Below are 20,262 nucleotides of genomic sequence, written 5' to 3'. Positions count from 1 at the left end.
GGAAAAAACGGATCTTTAGCTGTAATCATTTAATACAAAATAGGACTTTTTTTCTCTAAATAAACAATCAACGGTATTAATTTATAATCATATAAATACTGGACCTTTGTAGGGGAAAAATGACTAGAAAAGTACGCCTAATCATGATTGATTGATCGCTCAGAAGGAGCAGAACCTAGCCTAGGAGAACTTCAATCCGCCTAAAACCGAATATAACGATATAATACTTTCTAATTTGTTAAACATCTTATCTTCGTATAATTGGACTAAACAGCAGTATTGTCTTGGGATTGCCCTATTGATAATAAATTACTGTAGAGAGCACACAGTACTTGTGTCTTTGCTCCTGCTCAAAGTCTCTGCCCTCCTCTTCAAGCCCTCGAGATAAACGTCCCTATTGAACATACCGGCAGCCAGAGGAATTCTATACACAAAAAAAAACAACTAAATTAAACAATGGAGCTCAATTACTTACGTATCTAGACCGGGCCTTAAATACACCCGAAACATCCCCCATACGGGCTTATGGTCCGAAGTGGTAATGCTCTGCACTGAATCATAGACTAAGCACTGTAAAGGAGGGTGTTCCAAGGCCCCGCTTAACCGCCTGCTGTTTTTCTGTTTGTAGAGCACTCGGTCTGTATACGCCGGGGTTCTTTGCTTAGAAGAAGAATCGAAGTTCTGGGTCCCGGGGTCGTACTAGATAAACGAGGTTTAAAATTAAGGGAGTTAGTTATTGAGGTGTTAAGACCTTATAAGTGGGCGGGAAGGTGATCTTGGCTTCGGAGAACCCTCGAAAAGCCGCTCCATCGGCCAACACCGTGCAGAGTTGGTCATGGTGCATGTAGCCATGTGGCAAGTGAGCTGGAAGAGGGAAGCTGGTGTGGGAGAGCCACTCTAGGACATTACTGCGAGGAGTTGCGAGGCGGAAATTTAGGTCTCCCGACCAGAAGACGTAGTCGAAGTTTTGGGTCACATCTGAAATGCGGAAAATGCCCGTTTCGGTATGTTAAACGAATTGTTAATGCAGGTGGCAGGACGGAAACTTTCAGAGATAAATAAAACTTCAATGTTCAAGAGTTTCAATCGGGCTTTACTGAGGGAATACAAGATAGTCGTGTAGAGGCTTTGCTTGGTACTACTCGTTTCTCTACTACTGCAGTCATCTGAAAATAAAAGAAACATACGTTATTTCCACAGAGGATGTGGATGCCTGGTTTGCAGGTTGCGAGCTACTCACAAAGCCTCTTCACACTTATATCCCTAAACAGTAAACGGAACCTTAATTATGTGAAAAAACGTCTGTAGGTTTTGCTAGTAGCTCTCACCCTGCAAACTCTGGATGAGAAACGAAACCCAACAACAAAATCAGGAATTCGAGGGTTAAATCAATGGTGAATTTGAAGAAATTTTGACTGAGAGTTCTCTATGAGAGCTCCGTGTAATAATCATTCGCGTAATTACAACAAACGGCAGTTTAGGTAGAAAGAAAAAGTGAGTAAGAGACAGTGCATGTCGGTGTTCTCCTCAAAAAGTGCTTTAAAATAGTGTAAAGGAAGCTCAAACCAATAAAACTCTATTCACAAACAAACCCACTAAAACTGTTCCATTTTACTTACTGCTTAAATTTCTTTAAAAGAACACTCAATTCACTTGAAAGAACAACGAACTTTAACCAAGATTTTCAGCGGCTTTCACTAAAAATTTCAAAGACAGCAAATTCGCGTACCTTTAGCTTTATTTTTGCATGGAAGGGACCTGGGCAGATCTAGCGAATTCACAATTCTCTTCACATCGCTCACACGTTCCTTCACCTTCTCTTGGTGAGCAGTCAAATGGGCGGTGACAAAAAGGAAAGAGGTTCCAAACACCATGAAAGCGCTAGCTACGGCCCCTTTGGTGCGAAAAGCACTGCCAGGTCTGACTGACAAACTCGCGTCTTCTGGTACTGAGACGTACCATATTAGATCTCGTCTGATGAATATACAAAGATGCAGAGTGCCTGCAATGTTAAATACATATAAAGCCTAATATTTGATTATAAAATTAACCACATGTACCTAAACTAGAAGAGTGGAATAAAATGTGAGATGGCCCAATGGTTTCTTGTAGTGACACTTCCCATTCAAGTCTTTCAGAGCAAGACTCTTGGGTCCCAAAACTCAAGATATCAGGGACATGTTTCATACCGATTGGAAGGACAAAATCATTCAATTCTCTGTATTAAAAGTATTAAAGGATATCTAATTTTAAGTAGGCTACAACATACTTAGGAGGAGAATGGCCATTCATGTTCCAAGTTCCCACAAAAATGGTCAATTCCCTATTGGGACACATCCTGTCCAATTCAGGAGGGCCCAATAATGAATTTGCCCCTATTTTGCCATGCAAATAGTTTCTCTCCCTAGCTTTTACAGTAGGAATTTTGTGTAGGCAACTAACAGCTAAAATTGCATTAATGTCATGACTTGAGTCATGAGTAACCTGAACCAACAAAATTCACAAAACTTTCAACAATTCAGTAACACTTGAATTTACCTTCTTTAAGTACACTCTCATGAGACCCATATCTCTCTAGAGGTTTTTCAATTAAACTTTCATGTTCCTCATTAAAGAGGTTGCTTTCAGATAAACTGTTTTCTCGCTTCAGGGGCATAAGAGGCTAAAATTTAATGAATTAATAATAGATGCATATAATAGGGAAACTTACTGGTTCAAGGAAATCGCCAGCTTTCTTCAAGGTACCGTTCTTCATGTTGAAGCTCAAAGGCCTCTTTGAAATAGCAAGATTTTTCAAGTTTGCCTCCTTGGCGCTTTGAGACCGGTTTACAGCTACCCCAACTTTGTTAGGCGGTCTGCTAGGCAGCAGGAAACTAGCGAAGCCTTTGTGCTTGGATTTTGTTCGTTCCTGGCTCATTTTTCAATGGAAAAGGTCACAGCAGTGGTATTGATTTTTCTATTTTTAGGAGGCTGCTGCTTTTATTGTATAATATAAAAACTTTAGGGACGGAGGCACTTGTAGTTTTTGTTTGTGCAATGAGGGAGACTAGGCGGATGATAGTTCGATTGGACTTTTAATACCTGATTAAGTATGTTTGTATTACACTGAAAACGTACTTACGACTTAAATTAAATGGGATTAAAGGTACATGATTGTCTTGCAGATAAGAAGAGTTGAGTTTGAATTAAAGTTGTTGCGATAGCGCGTCAATAAAATTTAAAAACAATTAAAAATAATTATTGGTTTTTTTTTTAATTGCTCGATCCTGCCAAAAGAGCTGTCACCATCACTTATTAATTTGAGGTTATGTTCTATCCGCATGCTGACGTCACTGCAAGCTGATTGGCTGATCAAAGATCCGGATGCGTTTCATTAATCACAAAAAAGATGTTTTTATTAGTAAGACCATTCTTTTGACTTTTTACAATATAACCTTTATTTTATACCTCTTTCTAACACAGTACTTTCTAGAGAAACAAAAACAAGATTTGAGAACATATGCTTCTACTAGCCCCATCTTTTAATTCTAATTTTAACTGCAAAAGTCTATAAATGGCGGGAAATATTGTTTTATTAACAAAACATTTTATAACCTTATTCTCCTCATTAAAATTCAATAAACTATAATAAACTCCGGTTTAGTTGAATAATTAATATCCTCTGTATTCACCAAAATGCAATCCTTTCTGAAGTCCGGTAAGCTATCTGATCCATCCACCAGTAAACCATCTAGCTCAAAAGGTCTGAAGAAAAAGATTCGACAGCTACAATGGGTAGAAAAATACCGCCCCAAAACCGTGCAGGACGTAGTACAACAAAACGAAGCAGTCTCAGTTCTTCAAGAGTGCATCTTAGGAGCTGATCTACCTAATCTACTGTTCTATGGTCCTCCTGGCACAGGCAAAACTAGTACCATTCTGGCAGCTGCACATCAACTCTTTGGAGACCTTTACAAGGACAGAATCTTAGAGCTAAATGCATCAGATGAAAGGGGCATTCAAGTGATTAGAGACAAAATCAAGACTTTCTCCCAGTTGACTGTGAGCAGTTCTAGAGCAGATGGAAAATTATGTCCAGCATTGAAGATTGTTATATTAGATGAGGCTGATGCCATGACTCATGCGGCACAGGCAGCCTTGAGGAGGACCATGGAGAAGGAGACTAAAACCACAAGGTTTTGCTTGTTGTGCAACTATGTTTCAAGGATTATTGAGCCACTAACTTCTCGCTGTACTAAATTCAGATATAAGCCTCTAAAGCAATTATTTGCTTTGGAGAGATTGCAGTATATTTGCAAGGAAGAAGAGGTTTTAATTGCTGAGGATGTATTAAAAACTTTGGTCAAGGAAAGCGGGGGAGATATGAGGAAGGCCATTACTGCCCTCCAAAGCTGTGCCAATCTTAAAGGGGAAGGTTAGTTCAAGTACTTTTTTTTGTATATAACTTGCAAAAGTATTTTTCAGGCAATTACATCACGTTAGAAAATGTTTATGAAGTCTTGACAGTGGTTCCCAGCAAATGGGTTTTGGACTTCTTGAATCTCTGCAAAAACCAGTCAGATATAACTGACATAATTCAGTTTGTCAATGACCTTGAGCAACAGGCATATCCAACTCATAAAATTTTTGAGCAGTTTAATGATCTGCTCATTGAATCTGAGACTATAAGCGAGCCCTTAAAGGCAGAAATTGGGGAATACTTAGCTGAGGCCAGCTTCCATAGCACTTGCAGCAAGTCTGATTTTACTCATTTGCTTGATTTTGCAGTGCACACTCAAGAGATTCTTACAATACCTATTGAGCAGAGAAAACTGAATGCTGAAGAAAACGCTAAATGTTTTTTAATTCCTGGATTTGCCTAATAATTGTTGATGTTTTGTTGCCATTTTAGGATATTTTCTCAAATAAAGGTTTTTTTGTCATGAATTAACTTGTCATTTATTAACATTAGCCTACCTTGGTGGCCATATTGGTTGACCACACATCTAACCTAAAAATGTCTAACGTGCTTAAAACAATTTATTTACTTCGATATTTTGTATCCAACTAGTCCGCCTTTAATATTAGAGTTCTACACTTTTAAAGAACTTAAATCACTCACAATGCAAATAATAATTAAATCCCTAAAAGGAGGCAGCACTTCTGCTGAAGTAGACCAGAACACCCTAATATTGGACTTGAAGAAGAAAGTGGAAAAAGACCTGAAAATTCCCATTTCTCAACAGACTTTAATAGTGATGGGGTCTCCTTTACAGGAAGACAAGTCCATAGGTGATTACCCCAAAATCAAGGAGGGCACCAAGCTTTATGTGGTAGTTAAAAAGGGGGAAAGTCTGCCACTTGCCCTTGGCAGGTTTTTCCGCAAATATTATTCAGAGCAACAGACTACAATTCTAGTGGATGAGTTTATGAAGAACTTTCACACTACTGTGAATAACTTGAGTCTGGATGACTTGGAGAGAATGGCGATAGAGAATTTACATGGACAGAAATAAAGGTTTTGTGATACTTTTTAATAGCCAAACACAGGAGATCTTGAAAAATTATATTTATTTGTAGTGTTTAATCTATAATAGCTCTTTTTCTACCAAAGGCTGGCAACTTTAAAGCATTAACAAGTCAGGTCCAAAGCATTACTGCTGGGCTTAACATAGTACTGTATCATCTTATACATTAAACAGGAGATTTTACTAACATTTAATTTTTATTTCATCATATACTTCAATACAAATAATAAGAATCCTATCGTACATAAAAATGAATTCATTTCCTATAGAACTCACATCCAGCCTCTCTGTGGCAATTATGTAACACAAACGCATGGCCTTCACTTCCTATTGTTCCAAGACAAAAGTAATATTAATAGGACTTACCTTCTACTGAAGGTAAAAAAATCACAAAAACCAACAAAAGACCACAAAACTTAGACACTTAATTAAATAGGACTTAAAACTAAAGGGACTCATCCAACAGTTCCAAAAATTGAGCGCAATGTTCTCGCACACATTCCCCTTTCAGGTTAAACACAAACTTGTAATATGACCCGTCAGCACAGACCACTGAAAATTTGGTTAACGGTAATAAAACCTTGTGAAACCGTTCTAATATGTAATACCAATAACTGAGCTGCTGTCCTGTCCAAAAGCACATATACAAGGTGGCCCATTAGGCACAGTAAATTTGCAAAATGACCAAGTTGAGGAGAAATATTTGGGCAAAAACATTGTGTTTGCCAGACTGGACTGTTTGTTCAGCTTTGGGTCATCCAAGGCAAAAATGTGCACTGTTCCATGGTCTGAGGAGACACAAAGCAGTGTGGAGGAATTGTTGAAATTTATGCAGTAAATGTTGGCCTATTAAAGAGTTGCAGTTAGCTTGAGCTTTTTCATAAGTACAGCATACTAACTTGGTGCGCGCCTCGGCGCAACTCATGAATTTTATCACCAGTAGTTGTGTCAAAGACTCTAATTAAAGTGCCTTTCTCGCTGGCAGTTGCCAACTGAGTGCCTTGCAAATTTAGAGATATACAACTTATGTGAGCCTCATGTGCAGGCACATCCAGTGGAGGCTTTTCTGTATTTGCAAGATCTATAAGCTATCCACAAAATTGCTACTAATTAATTACTAACCAAGGCATGTACTAACCTGAACATATCCAGTCTTTCTTCCAGGAAAAGCCAAAATAGAATTATTACTATTTGGACATAATACACACAAACCTTTAGGATTAGAGCAAGTCTCAAATACATGTATCTGTGTGGGCGTTTGAGTAAATGTATACACTTTAATGACCCCATCTAAGACTACAACTATTCTGTCCCTCCTCAAACGGACACTCAAGACTGGGTCATTGAATTCCAAGTAAATTGGAGTGGTTTTCCTTAGGTCATCCCATATCATGACCTAAACAGTCTTCTTTCAACTGAACTGTTTGTCACAATAATTAGAATAACAAATCAAACAATGAAAACCTCCCAAAAATGAACAAAAAATTTGCCATTCCAGCTAAATTTGACAAACAGTTTATTAAAAAGGGAGGAGGGGGTTAATCTCACCCTGTTTGGGGGGTAAAGCGGCCTGTCTCCTCCGCCGACGAGTGCCAAATAGTTGCACCTAAATAGCATCTCAATATATCCAAGCCCTCCATCATCAAAGTCCTGGCGCACTTTTTCTTTCAAGGGGTCGCAGTTGAATATTCTGAAGCCGGTATTCGTAGCACAAGCAAAGCACCCTAATGTAAATAAAGAGAAATGCAAATTCACATCACATGCAAGTGTTGGCACTAGTTCAGGTGATGTTTACAGTCAATATGCGCAGTTTACAGGAGGTTTGAGGCTTTAATTACCTTGGTCCTGGTTAAATCCTGCAAAGAGCAAGCCGTTACCGTGTTGATTGTTGTTGCTTAGGTTCATATTGGGTGGTTTTGGTTAATTTAAAGGAAAGAAACTCATTTTGTTAGGACAAGAAACGGGATTTACGGCCGACATATTTGTTTTGATAAAAGATTATAACCTCAAAAGGTTAGAAATTTCTTCGTGCAGCGGAGAAAAGGTGGCGCTATACACAAAGGATTTTCATTGGCTAAAAGAATTGTCATGTTAGAATGTTAAGTGCAATTTTGTAAGTACTGTGGCAATGTCGCAAATAAATCAGAGGTCCGCTGGTTTATTAATACTCATTGAAAATAATTAGTAAGAGTTGGAATATCAGAGGCATGTCTTGGATAGATTCATTAGTGGCTATCTACTTGATGGTAAATAGCAAGTGGTAGTCAACGTCCCAAGTTGATGGTTTATCGTCTATTGTGAGCTTTTTTCAAGATCACTCGATCGTCACTTATTTCGCAAGAGAAAAAAGTGGCAAATTTACTGCCGGAGCGTTAATCGTTTGCGCAGAATCGAAAAAAACATCACTCTTCCTCATTCTCAATTTACTTTTTTACGTGTCTTACGCGTTTTTGGATTTTTTTACCTTTGCCGCCTAGTTACTGCTCACCAAATTTCCAGCAATTAAAAAGCGTTTTAATGCCTGGGCAGTAAAGAGGCTACTTCATAGCCAGCCGTTAAAGAGGTTTCTTTGCAGCCTAATTTGTACCGTTGAAAGGTCCACAAAAACCATCAATACCATTCAATTTCAACATCTTTAATTAATGAAACAAAGACGGATTACACATAAATTATAACTTCTTAAGTATCTACAAAATGTATGTGTACCTGTAACCAATGCTCACTTGAAATATGAGTTTAGATCTCTAGAAGATTTTGTACTTTAACTCATAATTTCCAGTATCTAAGCTATAATTCCCAAATAATGTATTAAAACAGTGTAAATGGTTGGAGGCGGAGTAGTAATTAATCCCTCTCGCGGTCACGTTTCTTGTCGCTGGATCCCGAATGATGCGAGTGTGACCTGCGGCTTCGGTCTCTGCTTCTAGACCTGGACCTTCTCCTGTTCAATCGAGATCGTCCAAGAACAATTTTCGATGCTTAAAAAAGTAGAATTACCTGTCTCTGTGATCTCTGTCTTTGTCCCTCTTATCCTTGGTATCTCTTCTCTCTTTAGATTTCGAACGATGTCTACGAGAACGCCTGTCCAATTCTCTCCCCCCCACGTAGTGCTCCTTGTATCTGCGACCGGAATAGAGATCATCGTCTCTGTCCCTGTCTTTCATGGCCTTCTTCCGCTCGTCTTTGCGCTTCTCCGATGTTTTCTGTTAAATAACTCAGGGTCAATCAAGGAACAAATATCATGTTGAATGAACACACCTCCAACTCCGTCAGCTTTTCTCTAATTTTAATAAAGCCCAGGTGCAGCTTTCCCCCAAAATGATCAGCCAGACGCCTATCATTATCGTGAATGCCCAAATAAGCAGAGCAGACCTCACAAACCCTCAGTTTTTGCTGCTGATAACTGCTCGCTGGCATCGAATTGCGGTACTCCTGTTCGGCTTCCAGTTTCTTCTTCCTGAATTCCTCCACTTCTTCCATAAGCTTCATACTTTCGTCTACAAAACCCTCAGCTCCGAGGGACTCCGCCTTTGCCAGTTTTTGACCGATTTGCTCTTGGAGCTCATGCACCACATTGGCCTTCGCTGCTACCTCAGCAGAAAGTTCCTCTTGAGTTTCAGCTAGACGTTGCTTTGCTGCTTCGGTGCGCCGATCGCAGTCACTGATGAAAGCTTGGAGGTGTTCCATTGCCTGCGATTTTTCTGCTCAAGAAATTGCTTGGTCAATGGTTCTTTAACTTACATCAAGGTCGTAGAAGTGGTCCTTGTTCTTCTGTGCATTTTCATAGTCGGCCCTCAACGCCAAATCGTGGATCTTCGGACACTCACCCAAGTCCATGCGCTGTTGAACAAAAGTGACTTTTAAAGAAAGCAGAACACCCTCACAGCGGCCTTCAATTTGACTGTAGTTGAACATTATCATCTGCGCACTTTTGGCTTTTTTTTAATTTAAGAGCCTTGAAGGCAAAGTAAAAATCCAAAAATTCGCACCTTCCGGAATGGCCCCTAATAGATACACGCAGCTAGAACACACTGTTTGCAGCCTTTGTGAAGCGATTGAATTGAACTTCTTGTGTTCTAGCTGCGTCCCCAACTGCTGCTCTCCTCCACATACTTATATTATAAAATATAACAAAGATTAACATAAACTTACAAGGATTCGCTACTCCGCCGACTCTTTTTCTCGCAAACAAGACAATTTTGGCTAATTTTCAAAACCGTGCTGGACCAATGAGAGACAATTTTTTATACTCACAAGATATTGGTCTTTACGAACCCTAAATGTTAGGCAAAATGCATACATACTCACAGCATTGAGACAACACTGCGGGCGAATTTCGGTCAGTTTGTATGTAGTAAGTACAATTGCGGGCACTGATTATTCTTTCTGTTGGAAAACTTTTACTTACCACTGTTCTTTCAGAATGAGGTTAGTAACGGCGAATTATTGCTACTAGTATACCGAAACTTACCAAGAAAACCAGGCGCCTCTCTGCTTTCAACCAAAGGAAATATTGACAAAAACCAGAAGGCCACAAATGTGGTATTTATGTAAATGTTTGGACTGTCCCTGCTATTAAGTTGTGATGTAAGATTAGGTACTTCTACTGTGGTTCAAAGTGTTTGCACTGTCATGTACAACACAAACCATGGTCAACTTAATTCCAATCTGGCTTTTATCAATATTTACGCCAACTTCAAATTTCCATTGCAGGGACATAGTCCTGGCCCCACAATGGAAACAAGAAATCTCTCGTTTGATATATACTATTCACAATATGCTAAAGAAATTGTTATTTATACGTACGTCGGTGTACTTACATACAAAACTAACACCTATTTTCCTCATCTTTTATTAGATATTTGAAGTTTCTGAAAATACAGTGCATCATATTAGTGTTCCGAGTAAAGCACACTTTTGAGTATTTCAAGAAATGACACACTTAAAGTTCATATTTTCTTTAACTGCAGAGGAAATGTTACTAAACAGCCCATAAAAGTAAAATAGTCATTATCGAGTTTGTTCACTAGGACCACCGTTGCACCGTCACACCAACATCCGACATACGTCGTCTACCGCATCTATGCTTTCGACAAAGATAAAAGCTCTGAGAACGCGCAACAACACGGCCGCAGTGAACAAACCCCTTGCAGTGTGATGGAAATGCCAAACGAAAAGTAAGAAGACAACCTACCGTGGATGAAAGAATCTCATGAGGGCAGCAGCTCAGGAGGAAAGATTTGCACACTCGTGGCTCGTTGTATTTCACTTGAAACTTGTTGTTTTCGCCTAAAAAGGAACCATAATTTGAGCGATCAATAACGCAATTGAGTTGGCCACTTACCATTTCGGCCAGTGCCCATAAGCTGGTCCAGCATCGCCCGCATTTGGTCGTGAGCCGACATAGTTGGTGTTGGCGAGTTTTTTGATGGTTACAGCCAGGAAAATGTTCGATATAAGGATTACAACCGTTTAGAAACGCGCTCTACGGCTTCTCGTCGTTTTGGACAAAAACAAAATGGAAGACGTGCGAGGTAGTGGATGACGTAGCAGTGACGGTGTCAGTTGTCACAAGAATTATTTATTCTTCACCAAGGAGGCAATCAAATTATTACGTCATCGAAAGTACTCAGACATTCATATAACAATTATTTATCGAAAAAGGAAAACTATGGTTTAAATTTATTCCATAAAAAAACATAAAATCTCAATACCTTATATTCAACAATATGTCTAAAACTAAAATTCGACGTTATCAGTTAAGTGTTTCTCAGCTTTCAAGGCTCCATGGTGCCTTTTTCTGGCTAGTCTCTCTCTATTAGCCTTTTCAATCCTCTTTTGGATCCGCTCCTGAGTCTCCTCAGAAGGTTCTGCTCTCTCATACAAAGACTTCCTAATACAGGCCCTTAGTTTTTCCAGGCAGTCAGCCAAATTCAATTGCTGGGATCTTGTGATATCTGACCGAAACACCAGGTGGCCCTCTTTGGTAATCCTTGATTGGAACTGCAATGAAGGCTTCCAATTATGCATCCTGTAGAAATGTATGAAAACGCAAAAGGGGCAGTTGAAATTTTGAAAAATATTTTTTTAAGCTCATGTTATTCCTAAGAAACTGATATTTTTAGGTCTACTTAAGGGTTCTCTTCAATGATCCTTATGATTGTCATACCTTTTCTGAGACTTTTGCCTTGACTTTATCGCTTAACCAATTGGCCGAATGTAGGTGAAAACGCACATCCACTTTTGTATTGACTTTGTTTACATTTTGGCCTCCCGGGCCTGAGCTGCAGCTGTAGGAAATTTCTATTTGATCCATAGGAATGTAGCCATCAAAATCGGGGCTTTGAGCTCCAGATGGCTGGAATTAACTTTTCTTTAAAGGCAGATTAAACTGATTTTAAGGGTTGTTTACCTTAGTAGGGGTGGTGATTTTAAGACTGCTATTGGGGTATAGTTTGTCCAAGGAAATGGCACTTTTGTAAGCTAAGCTACGGAAGAAGCATTCTAAGTATGAGGGGGTAGTAATGCCGCTTAAAATCGGTGTGAGGAATTTAAGAGAAATCATTTTCTTTAATTAATTAGTTGTTATAAAGGAAAATAGTTTTTGATTTTTATTTTGCGAAACGAAATGAGGTTAGAGTTTCGGTAGAACAAGCCGATCTAGCTTTTGATTGGTTTACTTCACAGAGGCGTACCATGTCTCGGATGGACTGCAGTAATAACAAAGTTGTCAAATATCAAAAAACTTCAGAGTGGCGATAACCTCAATTCAAATTTACTACACAAAAATAAAACGTCAAAAAAAAATGTAAGAAAATGGATGAACTGCATCTATCCGAGACATTTCAGCGATATTTTTCCGATATATTCTTGTGCTGCGACGAGGACAAGTCCGGAAAAGCCAGATTGCACCGTGCCACTGAAGTGTTCAAGTCTGGAAATATCCCGGAAGAAGTTATTAGCCAGGTAATTGAGCGTAGTTAAGCAGTTTCAGCCTCAATGTTTACAGAGACATTCGCTGCTATAAAACGATGTTTTTATTTACCTTGAGGTTATCTTAATATCAGAGGCATAAAACACAAACTGAATGATATGGCGCATCATTTGAAAGGTGCATGAGACTCTTGGACTCAATTCAAATTGGCTAAAATTGAAGACCATATGAAGAGCCAGTATAAAGCTTCCATGATTGTTTTTGCAGCAAAACATTCCCTATTGCCATTGGATATTGTAATATCAATTCTTTGCATTTAGATTGCAGAAATATGCTGGACGCCAGGCACGAACTACTTGAACAAAAAGCAGTTTTTCTCCGCCCTAAAACTAATAGCTGCATATCAATTCAACATACCGATTAGAATTGACCTAATTACTAGCAAGATAGATCTGCCCTTACCCCGATTCACTTGGGGTCCTTTAGAGTCTCAATCTCCTATTCCAGATTTAATTGAATTGAGCCAAGATGCTGAGGACTCAATCACGAGTTCCATTAGCACTGATTCCGAAGCTGACAGTGAAACTGTAACTATTTGAACATTTCAATTTTTGTGTTGATCCATGTATGATATGCTTTAGGTAAGATGTTCTCCTGATGTGTCTAGTCCTGCCTCTGACAGTCCTACTCCTACCAATAGTATCCAGGATCGGAATTGGGCTTGGCAGGGATTGGTTTCTGAGGAGCAGAGACAGCTTTTGGGTATGTTTTTCCTCAGAGAGAATGTGTGTTTAGGGTCAGCTCAGAGGGTTATTTTTCCTAGAAGAAGAGTCATCTGATAGGCATAGCAGCGATGATGATACAGAGGTTTCTGCAGAGGTTTGGGTGCTGACTCAGGAACAAAAGGAATATTACACAAAACAGTTTCAAAAGCTTCAGGAGAATACCAGTGCCTTGCTGGCAGGGCCAGTAGCAAGGACTTTTTTTGAAAGGTACCTTAGAGCAATAAATACTGAGGCTTATGGTTTATTTCATAGTTTTCACTAGATCTCAATTGCCTATAGAAGAGCTAAGAAAAATCTGGCAATTAGCTGATGTTACCAAAGATGGTGCCCTTTCTCTCCAAGAATTCTTCACTGCTATGCATTTAGTGGTGTTACGAAAGCACAAAATTCCGATTCCCGATGTTTTACCGGTGTCTCTGCAGCCGCAAAACGATATTCCGAAGCTTCCTAATCCAAAACTGCACCCAGAGCCAGCATCTTATGCTAAAGACTTGGTGAAAGAATGGACCACATTTACTGATAGTCCCACCAGTTCAACTGTTTCATCCCCTGGGATAAAACCTGTGAATTTTGACTTCCACATTGATCAAAACGATCCAGATCTGAGGCATCCAGTGCCAAGGAGGTTGACGCCAGAAATGGTGGCTGCAGGCGTTGCTGTGCAAAGCGAGGACATTCCTGATGCCATTGATTTGAGTAGTCCCAAAAGGGGGGAGGGAAATAACTTACAGGTAAAAATAGATTAATAATATATATGTACATATTGATAATTAAGAATTGGATCACACAGAACCTGCTCCCGACATCGCAACAAAACAGCGCAATTCAACGACCACAGCCTAAAAAAATCAACGCCAGAGCATTGGGGGCCATTCCGCCGCCTCCAGAGGAATTAGGTCCAGTGAGTTTGCCGGTCTTCCCTCCTCCAAAGAAGGAAAAACCCCCTCCGCCACCTCCAAGACCGTTTAAAACGCATGGTAGGAGTTCTTCACTTGATTTAAACCGATTGGGAAAACCTAGTGCTCCCCCTGCGCCTCCACCACGAGTGAGCCCCAGTGGTAAAAAGCTGATCAGTCAAAGCTCCGAAGGGGAGACCACTCCGCAAACTGAGGACAAAGCTTGTTTTGCTGATTTCAACAGGTTTGAGCAGTATGAAAATGTACAGGAAGATGGGATATTTCCCGGTAAGCGAGCTGTTGCAACTACTCAAAAAATAATGGCAATTATTTATCACTTTTCATAGGGGATGTGTATGAGGCTGAAAGGAAGAAACTGTTTGCAAAATTATTCGCCCAAGACTCGACGGAGGGTGTTCCAAAGAAGCACGGAGCCTTCGAAGTGTATAGGTAGGAGTACATTGTTGGTTGTGAGACAGCCTATAGCTTTATTTAAACAGATAATTCAATTCGAAAGCTTCAGAAATGTGTAGAAACTACTGAGTACGTAGATATATTTCTGACCGTTTCTGATAAGTATGTTTTGTTTAAGAAAACCAGGTAAGCCTTCATCCAGAGAGCGATCTCCATTGGACGCCCTGGAAGAAGAGCAATGGGAGGAGTTTGAGAGACTTCAAGTGGAGAACACTGCATTATTACGAACATGTCAGGAACTGAGCCAACAACTGGCAGATGTTAAGGAAGAAAAGATGAGGCTTAAAGTCAAATTGGAAATGATCCAAGCGATGCAAAACGGGAATTAGTTGTAGAAGTAAATTACCGATTTGTTTGGTTTTGTTATTTACTTATATTTGCTGATTCTCATGCGCAAACCTCAAGATATATATCAATCAAATTAGTAAATAACAATTTTAAATCGGTAAGCAATTGTAGGACGTTGTTAATACGAGAGATGCAGGCTTAAACCGTTTTGTATTAGTATCAATTGTTGTTTTCGGTTTTAGTAGTTGAATCTCCGGAATAATGCATAAGGCGCAGTCCAGAATCTCCTGTCTTATTTTACGTAATTACGTCAAAGTTACCCCAAGTTCTCAGTTCTAATCAGACAAATAATTTATACTAAAAGTACCTTTCAATAGTTAAATATCTAGTTGTTCTCAGATTCATCAGAATAGCCCATAAGCTCTGAAACGTTGTTTTTTAACTAGTTGACTGTTTAACAAGAAAAATTTAATCTTAAACTTATTGCGTTTTACGAGATGTTTAACGATAATAATAAAATTTACGTCAACAAAAATCTCTAAAAGAAATTGTTAAAAAAGTTATGTGATATACATAGGGATATATGTCTATTATCAATAAGGTTAATCTTTATTTTTTCCTCTCGAAATGGTGAACTTTGTATATTATTATTATATAGAAATCTGAATTAGTTTAGGTTAAAACTTTATATAGCGAGGTTGTTGCTTTCTTTTTCGAGTATTATTACGGCTTTTTTCATAAAACATTGATTCTTTAGTCTCTAATTCTTTACATATTTTATTGGCTGCATATGCCCCTTTATACATATACTACAATCATTCATGGCTCTTATTTAGTTTTTCGCAAAATATATGATTGAAAATATAAAATAGTGGCGTTTCCTTCCCAAATTGCTTAATGACGGGGTCCTTCGCCCTTTTTTTGGAAACTCTCATCCTCATTTTAAAACGGAGTGTTTCCATTTTTTTAAACAATTTTCCTGGGTAATTATAAAACAAAGAATAAGTAAACTAGATTATCTGCATACTTATTTCACTCATTTATTCATTAACACATTTTACATTATATATGTACAAGGTTGGCAAATTTCGACGTTTATATACATAATATGAGTCATACTTGGCTTAGACACCATTGGAAAGTGATTTTTTCCATTAAAAATAAATTTTATTGGTTGACTTGCATATTTAAATGCGCGTTGTTGGTTGTTCTTCTATAGTTACTTAGATTTCCTATATAAACATCCAAAGTTGCCCATCCTATACATTTACATAAACTTAATTAAATATTAAAAATAAATGACTTACTACAAATGCGAATAAAAAAAGTCTCTGCCCGATTTCAAGTTACGGCAGGAGCTCAGATTATAACTCCATGCCTCGTCTCCATATGTCTCGTATAACTCCTGCGGTGTTTAGTCTCAAATATACAATGCGGGCACTCGAACATTTCCATATTCTCCTTAGTCCGGTGCACCAAAACATGCCTGGGCATATTTTCTTTTCTGTACGTACTGTACGAACACTCGTTGCAGTAATACATAGTCTTGCCCTCTTCGATGGCTTTCGCCGACGCGTCTACAGCTGCTACAAGAGGAGGAACAGCCCTACCATGGACAAATAAATTTTGTATAGAAAATTCGTAAGACAATGAAAACTAAACGTATGTTTTTCGGACCTTTTCTACTGTGTTTTTTGTGTTGTGTTGTGTAATTACCTACCGGTTATGTTTAAGTCCGATGTGATTGACCAAACTTCGTCGGTAATGCGTCATGTAATGGCACTTGTCGCACTTCAGCAAAGGCATATCCTCAGGGTTTTGAGCCTCTTGTTTAACGGCTTTCGATTTGCCCTTCCCGGGTTTCGAAACGCGGTTTAGATGGAGCTTTTTGTGGCGCTCCAAGGCCTCTTCAGATTTCGTCTTGTAGGAACACTCATCGCAATTAAACTTCGCCAATAGAGGATTCTTGGGGATTTCAATGGTATGCTCTGGAACTGTACAGTAGCCCAGGTTTCGCTATTCATCTTTTCTTACCAATCACATGATCGGGCATGGGACTCTCTTCCGCGTTTTGATAATCGCACTGATAGCACTCAAAATACTCTTCATCAGCAGCTGCACTGTAGACAAGACAGTAAAATTGACTGGCCACGTCTTGGTCATCGTGCCGCAAAGTATGGTACATGCAAGATGATTTCTTTTTGAAAAAGTCGTCGCAAAACACGCATTTATAGGATAAGTTTGGGGTTTCGTGTGTTCCCTGAAAGACAAATGTTTAAGGAACTTCTTGGGATGACCTTAACTATCCCTCACTTTGTGCTGATTCATTAGCTCCTGACTGGTGGTGTTAAATCTACAGTACTCACAATACAACGTGGGCAATTCAGACATTATGTTGTGTATCAGCTGGTGTTGTATAAAGCTATTTTGAGCATATGTTTTGAATTGACATAAACTGCAATGTAGCCACAGGACTTTTTTCTTTTTCTTTACTACAGCTGGTTTACTAAAAACATATTTTTGTTACAGTAGAGTAAATGAAGCAGTTAAAATTGCAAAGAAAGTATAACACTCACTCAGAAGAACGTGGCCGCCCAAGCTTCTTCTTCACCACAGTAATTTCAACTGCATCCTGTTTCTTCTCAGGTTTCTTGCCACTTCCACTTGCATTCGAATCAGTTTGCCCTGTAAGCTCTAACCAAGCTTTATCTAACTTAGCTTTATTAGTCCTCTTTTTCCCTTTTATAATAGTGACTTGTACAGGCCTGTTTTCCAGTCTCAAATCATTATTGTGAAGGGCATTACTCTCTTTATCCTCAGACTGCTTCTTTGCACTTCCCATATTAGTTTGAGTCTTTTTTAATCTCTTTTTAGGTGGTTCCTCCTTCTCTTTACCACTTGAAGTCTTCTCTTTTTCAGTGCTTATAACAGCCTCTCTAGCACTCCTCCTAGGTCGCTTACCCTCTGCCAGTTTATTAGCCTCACTAGAAACTCTCTTTTTGCCTTTAAAAATTTTTGGCTCAACAACATCTTCAGGAGGTTTCTGGGCCTCCACAGAGTCTATCTCATCTGACTGCCTTTCTAACACCTCTACAAGCTCCTCAGTAGTAGTATACCCTGTTGAGGGTAGTTCAGTGACCATCACTTCATCATCCATATTTGAAGTCATATTGCAAATATCTAGTGAAGGAGAAATGTTTCTGGGACTTTTAATCAGCTTAATTGGGTTTTTAATTTTCTTTAAAACTATCTTTTTATTTGAGCTTTGTTCAGCCATAATAGCAGAGGGCAAGTCCTCAGATTTTTTACTTTTATAGAATTTTGGAGATCCAGTGAGTTTAACACTAAGCTTGTCAGACCTGCTTGAAAGCAAGTCAACTGTAGTTTCTCTCAAGCACTCAGAGAAAAATTCATCCATGCATTGAAGAAGTAAGTAACAAGATTGGCAGAGCTTGCTGGGAGTTTCAATGCTTTTGTTCTGCGGGAAATTAAATGTGAAGTTCAAACAAATCAATAAGGGGACTTGAATATTTTACATACCACTGGAAGATGGCATTTTGACAGCAGGTCTTCAAAGTCAAATAAGCATCTCTCATTGTTTATTTCTGCAGTTAAGCAAAGGCGGCAAATGTTATTCACATCTTTAGAAACACTTTTCAAGAATTCAGTTGAGTTATTTGTTTCTAGTTTAGATTCACTAGAAATTGTAGTTTCCTTGAAACTGGCCAAAGTTTTAATTTTGTCAATGCATGGGGTACATATTAGAAATTCTTCAGTTAAGTTGATATTCTAGAAAAAAATAAAAATACAATAAGCATATAGTTATTCCCTCTTGGGACACCTTTAAGTATTGATATACTATCGAAATAGATAGAAATAATCAAATATTAGGTGATATTAGTAATATTAGCATTCTTGGCGTCATTCTACTTCTGGACAATATGGCGCTTCCAATACAAAAATCAGAGATTTCTCGCGCTTTTCTAAGCTATTTCTTGCGAGATGAGGGTTGATGCAGAGAAACACCAGTCTGCCACTTACCTTAACGTAGTCAGGCGAAATTTGACTCAAATTGTGTAGAATAGGCTTATTATTCACCAACGACGAACCGGACTGTGGAATGCTCAAGTTTCCGGAGCACAACCTACATTCTCCCTCTTTCATGACGTGAAACCGCTATAAGAGTATGCCCCATGTGATTTTTAATTTTAATTGCGATTTTTTTTTATAAAAAACTTTAGAAACGTTAAATTTTCAATTTTTCTGTGAGATAAACATACTAAAACACCAAAAACAAACTGAATCCATCTGAGTTACTACTTAAAAACGTAACTTAACTGGGCTACTGCATTGCGCGTGTGATGACAAAAGTGACAATGACGTAACAACATTCTCATAATGTTCTGGAGCAAAGTTGTAAATATGGCAGCAACGGCTTCAAAAGAAATCGACGAAATTTTCCTGTATATTTGAACCTTTTGTAACTGAATAAAGAAATTTTCGCTGAGATATTTTGCTATTTCGTACGAGTTTTGATTCAAGGGCCCAATGGATGCCTTATATCTGTATGTGCAATAAGGGAATAACGTACTAATAAACTTCTTTAAATCTGTTTTATATACGACATACGTTCTCTCTTTCCTACTTTATTAATTCGGTTTTTACCGAATAACATAAATAAAATACTTGAAATGAAAACATATTAACTTAAATACGGCAAACCGTTCAGCACCAATTAATCAGTTTTGGTTTATTACTCAGTTGAAATACACAATACAATTAAGGTCCTAGCTAAGGTACTAAAAAGCTATTTACTTTGATTTAAATTTAAATTTATTCAGGACGTTTAAATATGTGCAAATCATCCTTCGAGATCAAATACAACTCATAACAAGTCATATTCTTTAAACACTCCTACGAGCAAAGGTCAACTTCCATTTGCATTGTACATTATCAATTTTCTTGCTAAATCTGTAAAATCCATTTTTTAGCGCCACGAAGCACCATGTCTCAGCTCCCTTCAGAAATGGTCTCAGAGCTCCGTAACTCCTTCAACAGTGGCAAAACCAGGCACCTGCACTTCCGCATTAAGCAGTTACAAAACCTGCTCCGCATGTACACTGAAAAGAAGGATGAAATCCTTGCAGCCCTATGGGCAGACTTGCATAAATGTAAGGGAGAATCGATGGTTATGGAAATTGATATACTAGTGAATGATATTAAAAACACCTTGTATAATTTGTACTCTTGGACCCGCCCTGAGAGGGTCTCAAGAGACTTAGCTAACGTTCTCGACGACGCTTACATTCAGCGGGAGCCCTATGGCGTAGCTCTAGTAATTGGTAACTGATTAAAAATTATTTAATAGATTTTTTCTT

At 38.6% G+C, this 20,262-nt stretch overlaps 9 protein-coding genes across 11 annotated transcripts in view; 4 read left to right on the top strand and 5 right to left on the bottom strand.

The window, feature by feature from the left end:
* On the bottom strand, positions 1–3,232 carry INPP5E (Inositol-3-phosphate synthase). Its single transcript, XM_066389951.1, has 8 exons — positions 2,711–3,232; positions 2,539–2,662; positions 2,270–2,444; positions 2,061–2,218; positions 1,730–2,002; positions 752–978; positions 476–699; positions 1–424 (listed from the first exon to the last, which is right to left on the bottom strand). The coding sequence occupies exons 1-8, from the start codon at positions 2,915–2,917 to the stop codon at positions 310–312; spliced, it is 1,503 nt and encodes a 500-aa protein (XP_066246048.1). The 5' UTR covers positions 2,918–3,232; the 3' UTR covers positions 1–309.
* A 352-nt stretch (positions 3,233–3,584) lies between these two features.
* Positions 3,585–4,864, top strand: LOC136419200 (replication factor C subunit 4). The gene is made up of 2 exons (XM_066405405.1): positions 3,585–4,414; positions 4,465–4,864. The coding sequence occupies exons 1-2, from the start codon at positions 3,676–3,678 to the stop codon at positions 4,860–4,862; spliced, it is 1,137 nt and encodes a 378-aa protein (XP_066261502.1). The 5' UTR covers positions 3,585–3,675; the 3' UTR covers positions 4,863–4,864.
* Positions 4,865–5,038: 174 nt separating this feature from the next.
* On the top strand, positions 5,039–5,689 carry LOC136409717 (ubiquitin-like protein 4A). The gene has a single exon (XM_066391411.1). The coding sequence runs from the start codon at positions 5,103–5,105 to the stop codon at positions 5,493–5,495; it is 393 nt and encodes a 130-aa protein (XP_066247508.1). The 5' UTR covers positions 5,039–5,102; the 3' UTR covers positions 5,496–5,689.
* Positions 5,532–7,534, bottom strand: LOC136409710 (WD repeat domain phosphoinositide-interacting protein 3). Its single transcript, XM_066391400.1, has 6 exons — positions 7,346–7,534; positions 7,056–7,231; positions 6,646–6,903; positions 6,407–6,595; positions 6,116–6,353; positions 5,532–6,059 (listed from the first exon to the last, which is right to left on the bottom strand). The coding sequence occupies exons 1-6, from the start codon at positions 7,410–7,412 to the stop codon at positions 5,953–5,955; spliced, it is 1,035 nt and encodes a 344-aa protein (XP_066247497.1). The 5' UTR covers positions 7,413–7,534; the 3' UTR covers positions 5,532–5,952.
* A 592-nt stretch (positions 7,535–8,126) lies between these two features.
* Positions 8,127–11,010, bottom strand: LOC136420051 (putative RNA-binding protein Luc7-like 2). Of its 2 annotated transcripts, XM_066406752.1 has the most exons (7): positions 10,852–10,880; positions 10,702–10,796; positions 10,328–10,378; positions 9,249–9,347; positions 8,766–9,197; positions 8,505–8,710; positions 8,127–8,448 (listed from the first exon to the last, which is right to left on the bottom strand). In XM_066406752.1, the coding sequence occupies exons 4-7, from the start codon at positions 9,342–9,344 to the stop codon at positions 8,352–8,354; spliced, it is 831 nt and encodes a 276-aa protein (XP_066262849.1). In that variant the 5' UTR covers positions 9,345–9,347; positions 10,328–10,378; positions 10,702–10,796; positions 10,852–10,880; the 3' UTR covers positions 8,127–8,351. The 2 variants fall into 2 exon arrangements, with proteins under 2 accessions (XP_066262849.1, XP_066262838.1); XM_066406741.1 differs by lacking the exon at positions 10,328–10,378 and having other exon boundaries at positions 10,852–11,010.
* A 199-nt stretch (positions 11,011–11,209) lies between these two features.
* LOC136411517 (large ribosomal subunit protein mL62) overlaps positions 11,210–20,262 on the bottom strand; it is a 24,882-nt gene continuing 15,829 nt past the window's right edge. The window contains exons 2-4 of the mRNA XM_066394514.1: positions 11,920–12,091; positions 11,677–11,865; positions 11,210–11,510 (exon numbers count right to left, since the gene is read on the bottom strand). Of these exons, the coding sequence (XP_066250611.1) occupies positions 11,247–11,510; positions 11,677–11,865; positions 11,920–12,072 (606 nt within the window). The 5' untranslated portion in view covers positions 12,073–12,091 and the 3' untranslated portion in view covers positions 11,210–11,246. The remainder of the gene's footprint in view (positions 11,511–11,676; positions 11,866–11,919; positions 12,092–20,262) is intronic.
* Positions 12,254–15,422, top strand: Reps (RALBP1 associated Eps domain containing). 2 transcript variants are annotated; one of them, XM_066390406.1, is made up of 8 exons: positions 12,254–12,473; positions 12,762–13,028; positions 13,083–13,203; positions 13,268–13,433; positions 13,489–13,957; positions 14,017–14,410; positions 14,470–14,572; positions 14,715–15,422. In XM_066390406.1, the coding sequence occupies exons 1-8, from the start codon at positions 12,324–12,326 to the stop codon at positions 14,923–14,925; spliced, it is 1,881 nt and encodes a 626-aa protein (XP_066246503.1). In that variant the 5' UTR covers positions 12,254–12,323; the 3' UTR covers positions 14,926–15,422. The 2 variants fall into 2 exon arrangements, with proteins under 2 accessions (XP_066246503.1, XP_066246495.1); XM_066390398.1 differs by having other exon boundaries at positions 13,265–13,433.
* On the bottom strand, positions 15,986–19,215 carry LOC136414819 (zinc finger protein 37-like). Its single transcript, XM_066399453.1, has 7 exons — positions 18,926–19,215; positions 18,425–18,673; positions 17,461–18,362; positions 17,198–17,390; positions 16,919–17,144; positions 16,605–16,872; positions 15,986–16,490 (listed from the first exon to the last, which is right to left on the bottom strand). The coding sequence occupies exons 1-7, from the start codon at positions 19,046–19,048 to the stop codon at positions 16,244–16,246; spliced, it is 2,208 nt and encodes a 735-aa protein (XP_066255550.1). The 5' UTR covers positions 19,049–19,215; the 3' UTR covers positions 15,986–16,243.
* The window catches only part of LOC136415587 (aldehyde dehydrogenase, dimeric NADP-preferring-like), a 2,200-nt gene continuing 1,481 nt past the window's right edge, over positions 19,544–20,262 (top strand). Inside the window, exons 1-2 of the mRNA XM_066400641.1 lie at positions 19,544–19,680; positions 19,876–20,226. Of these exons, the coding sequence (XP_066256738.1) occupies positions 19,890–20,226 (337 nt within the window). The 5' untranslated portion in view covers positions 19,544–19,680; positions 19,876–19,889. The remainder of the gene's footprint in view (positions 19,681–19,875; positions 20,227–20,262) is intronic.

The sequence above is a fragment of the Euwallacea similis genome, chromosome 1, assembly GCF_039881205.1.
Source record: "Euwallacea similis isolate ESF13 chromosome 1, ESF131.1, whole genome shotgun sequence".
NCBI lineage: Eukaryota > Metazoa > Arthropoda > Insecta > Coleoptera > Curculionidae > Euwallacea > Euwallacea similis.
The sequence above is the reverse complement of the archived record's forward strand: the minus strand, read 5'-3'. Positions and strand labels throughout refer to the sequence as shown.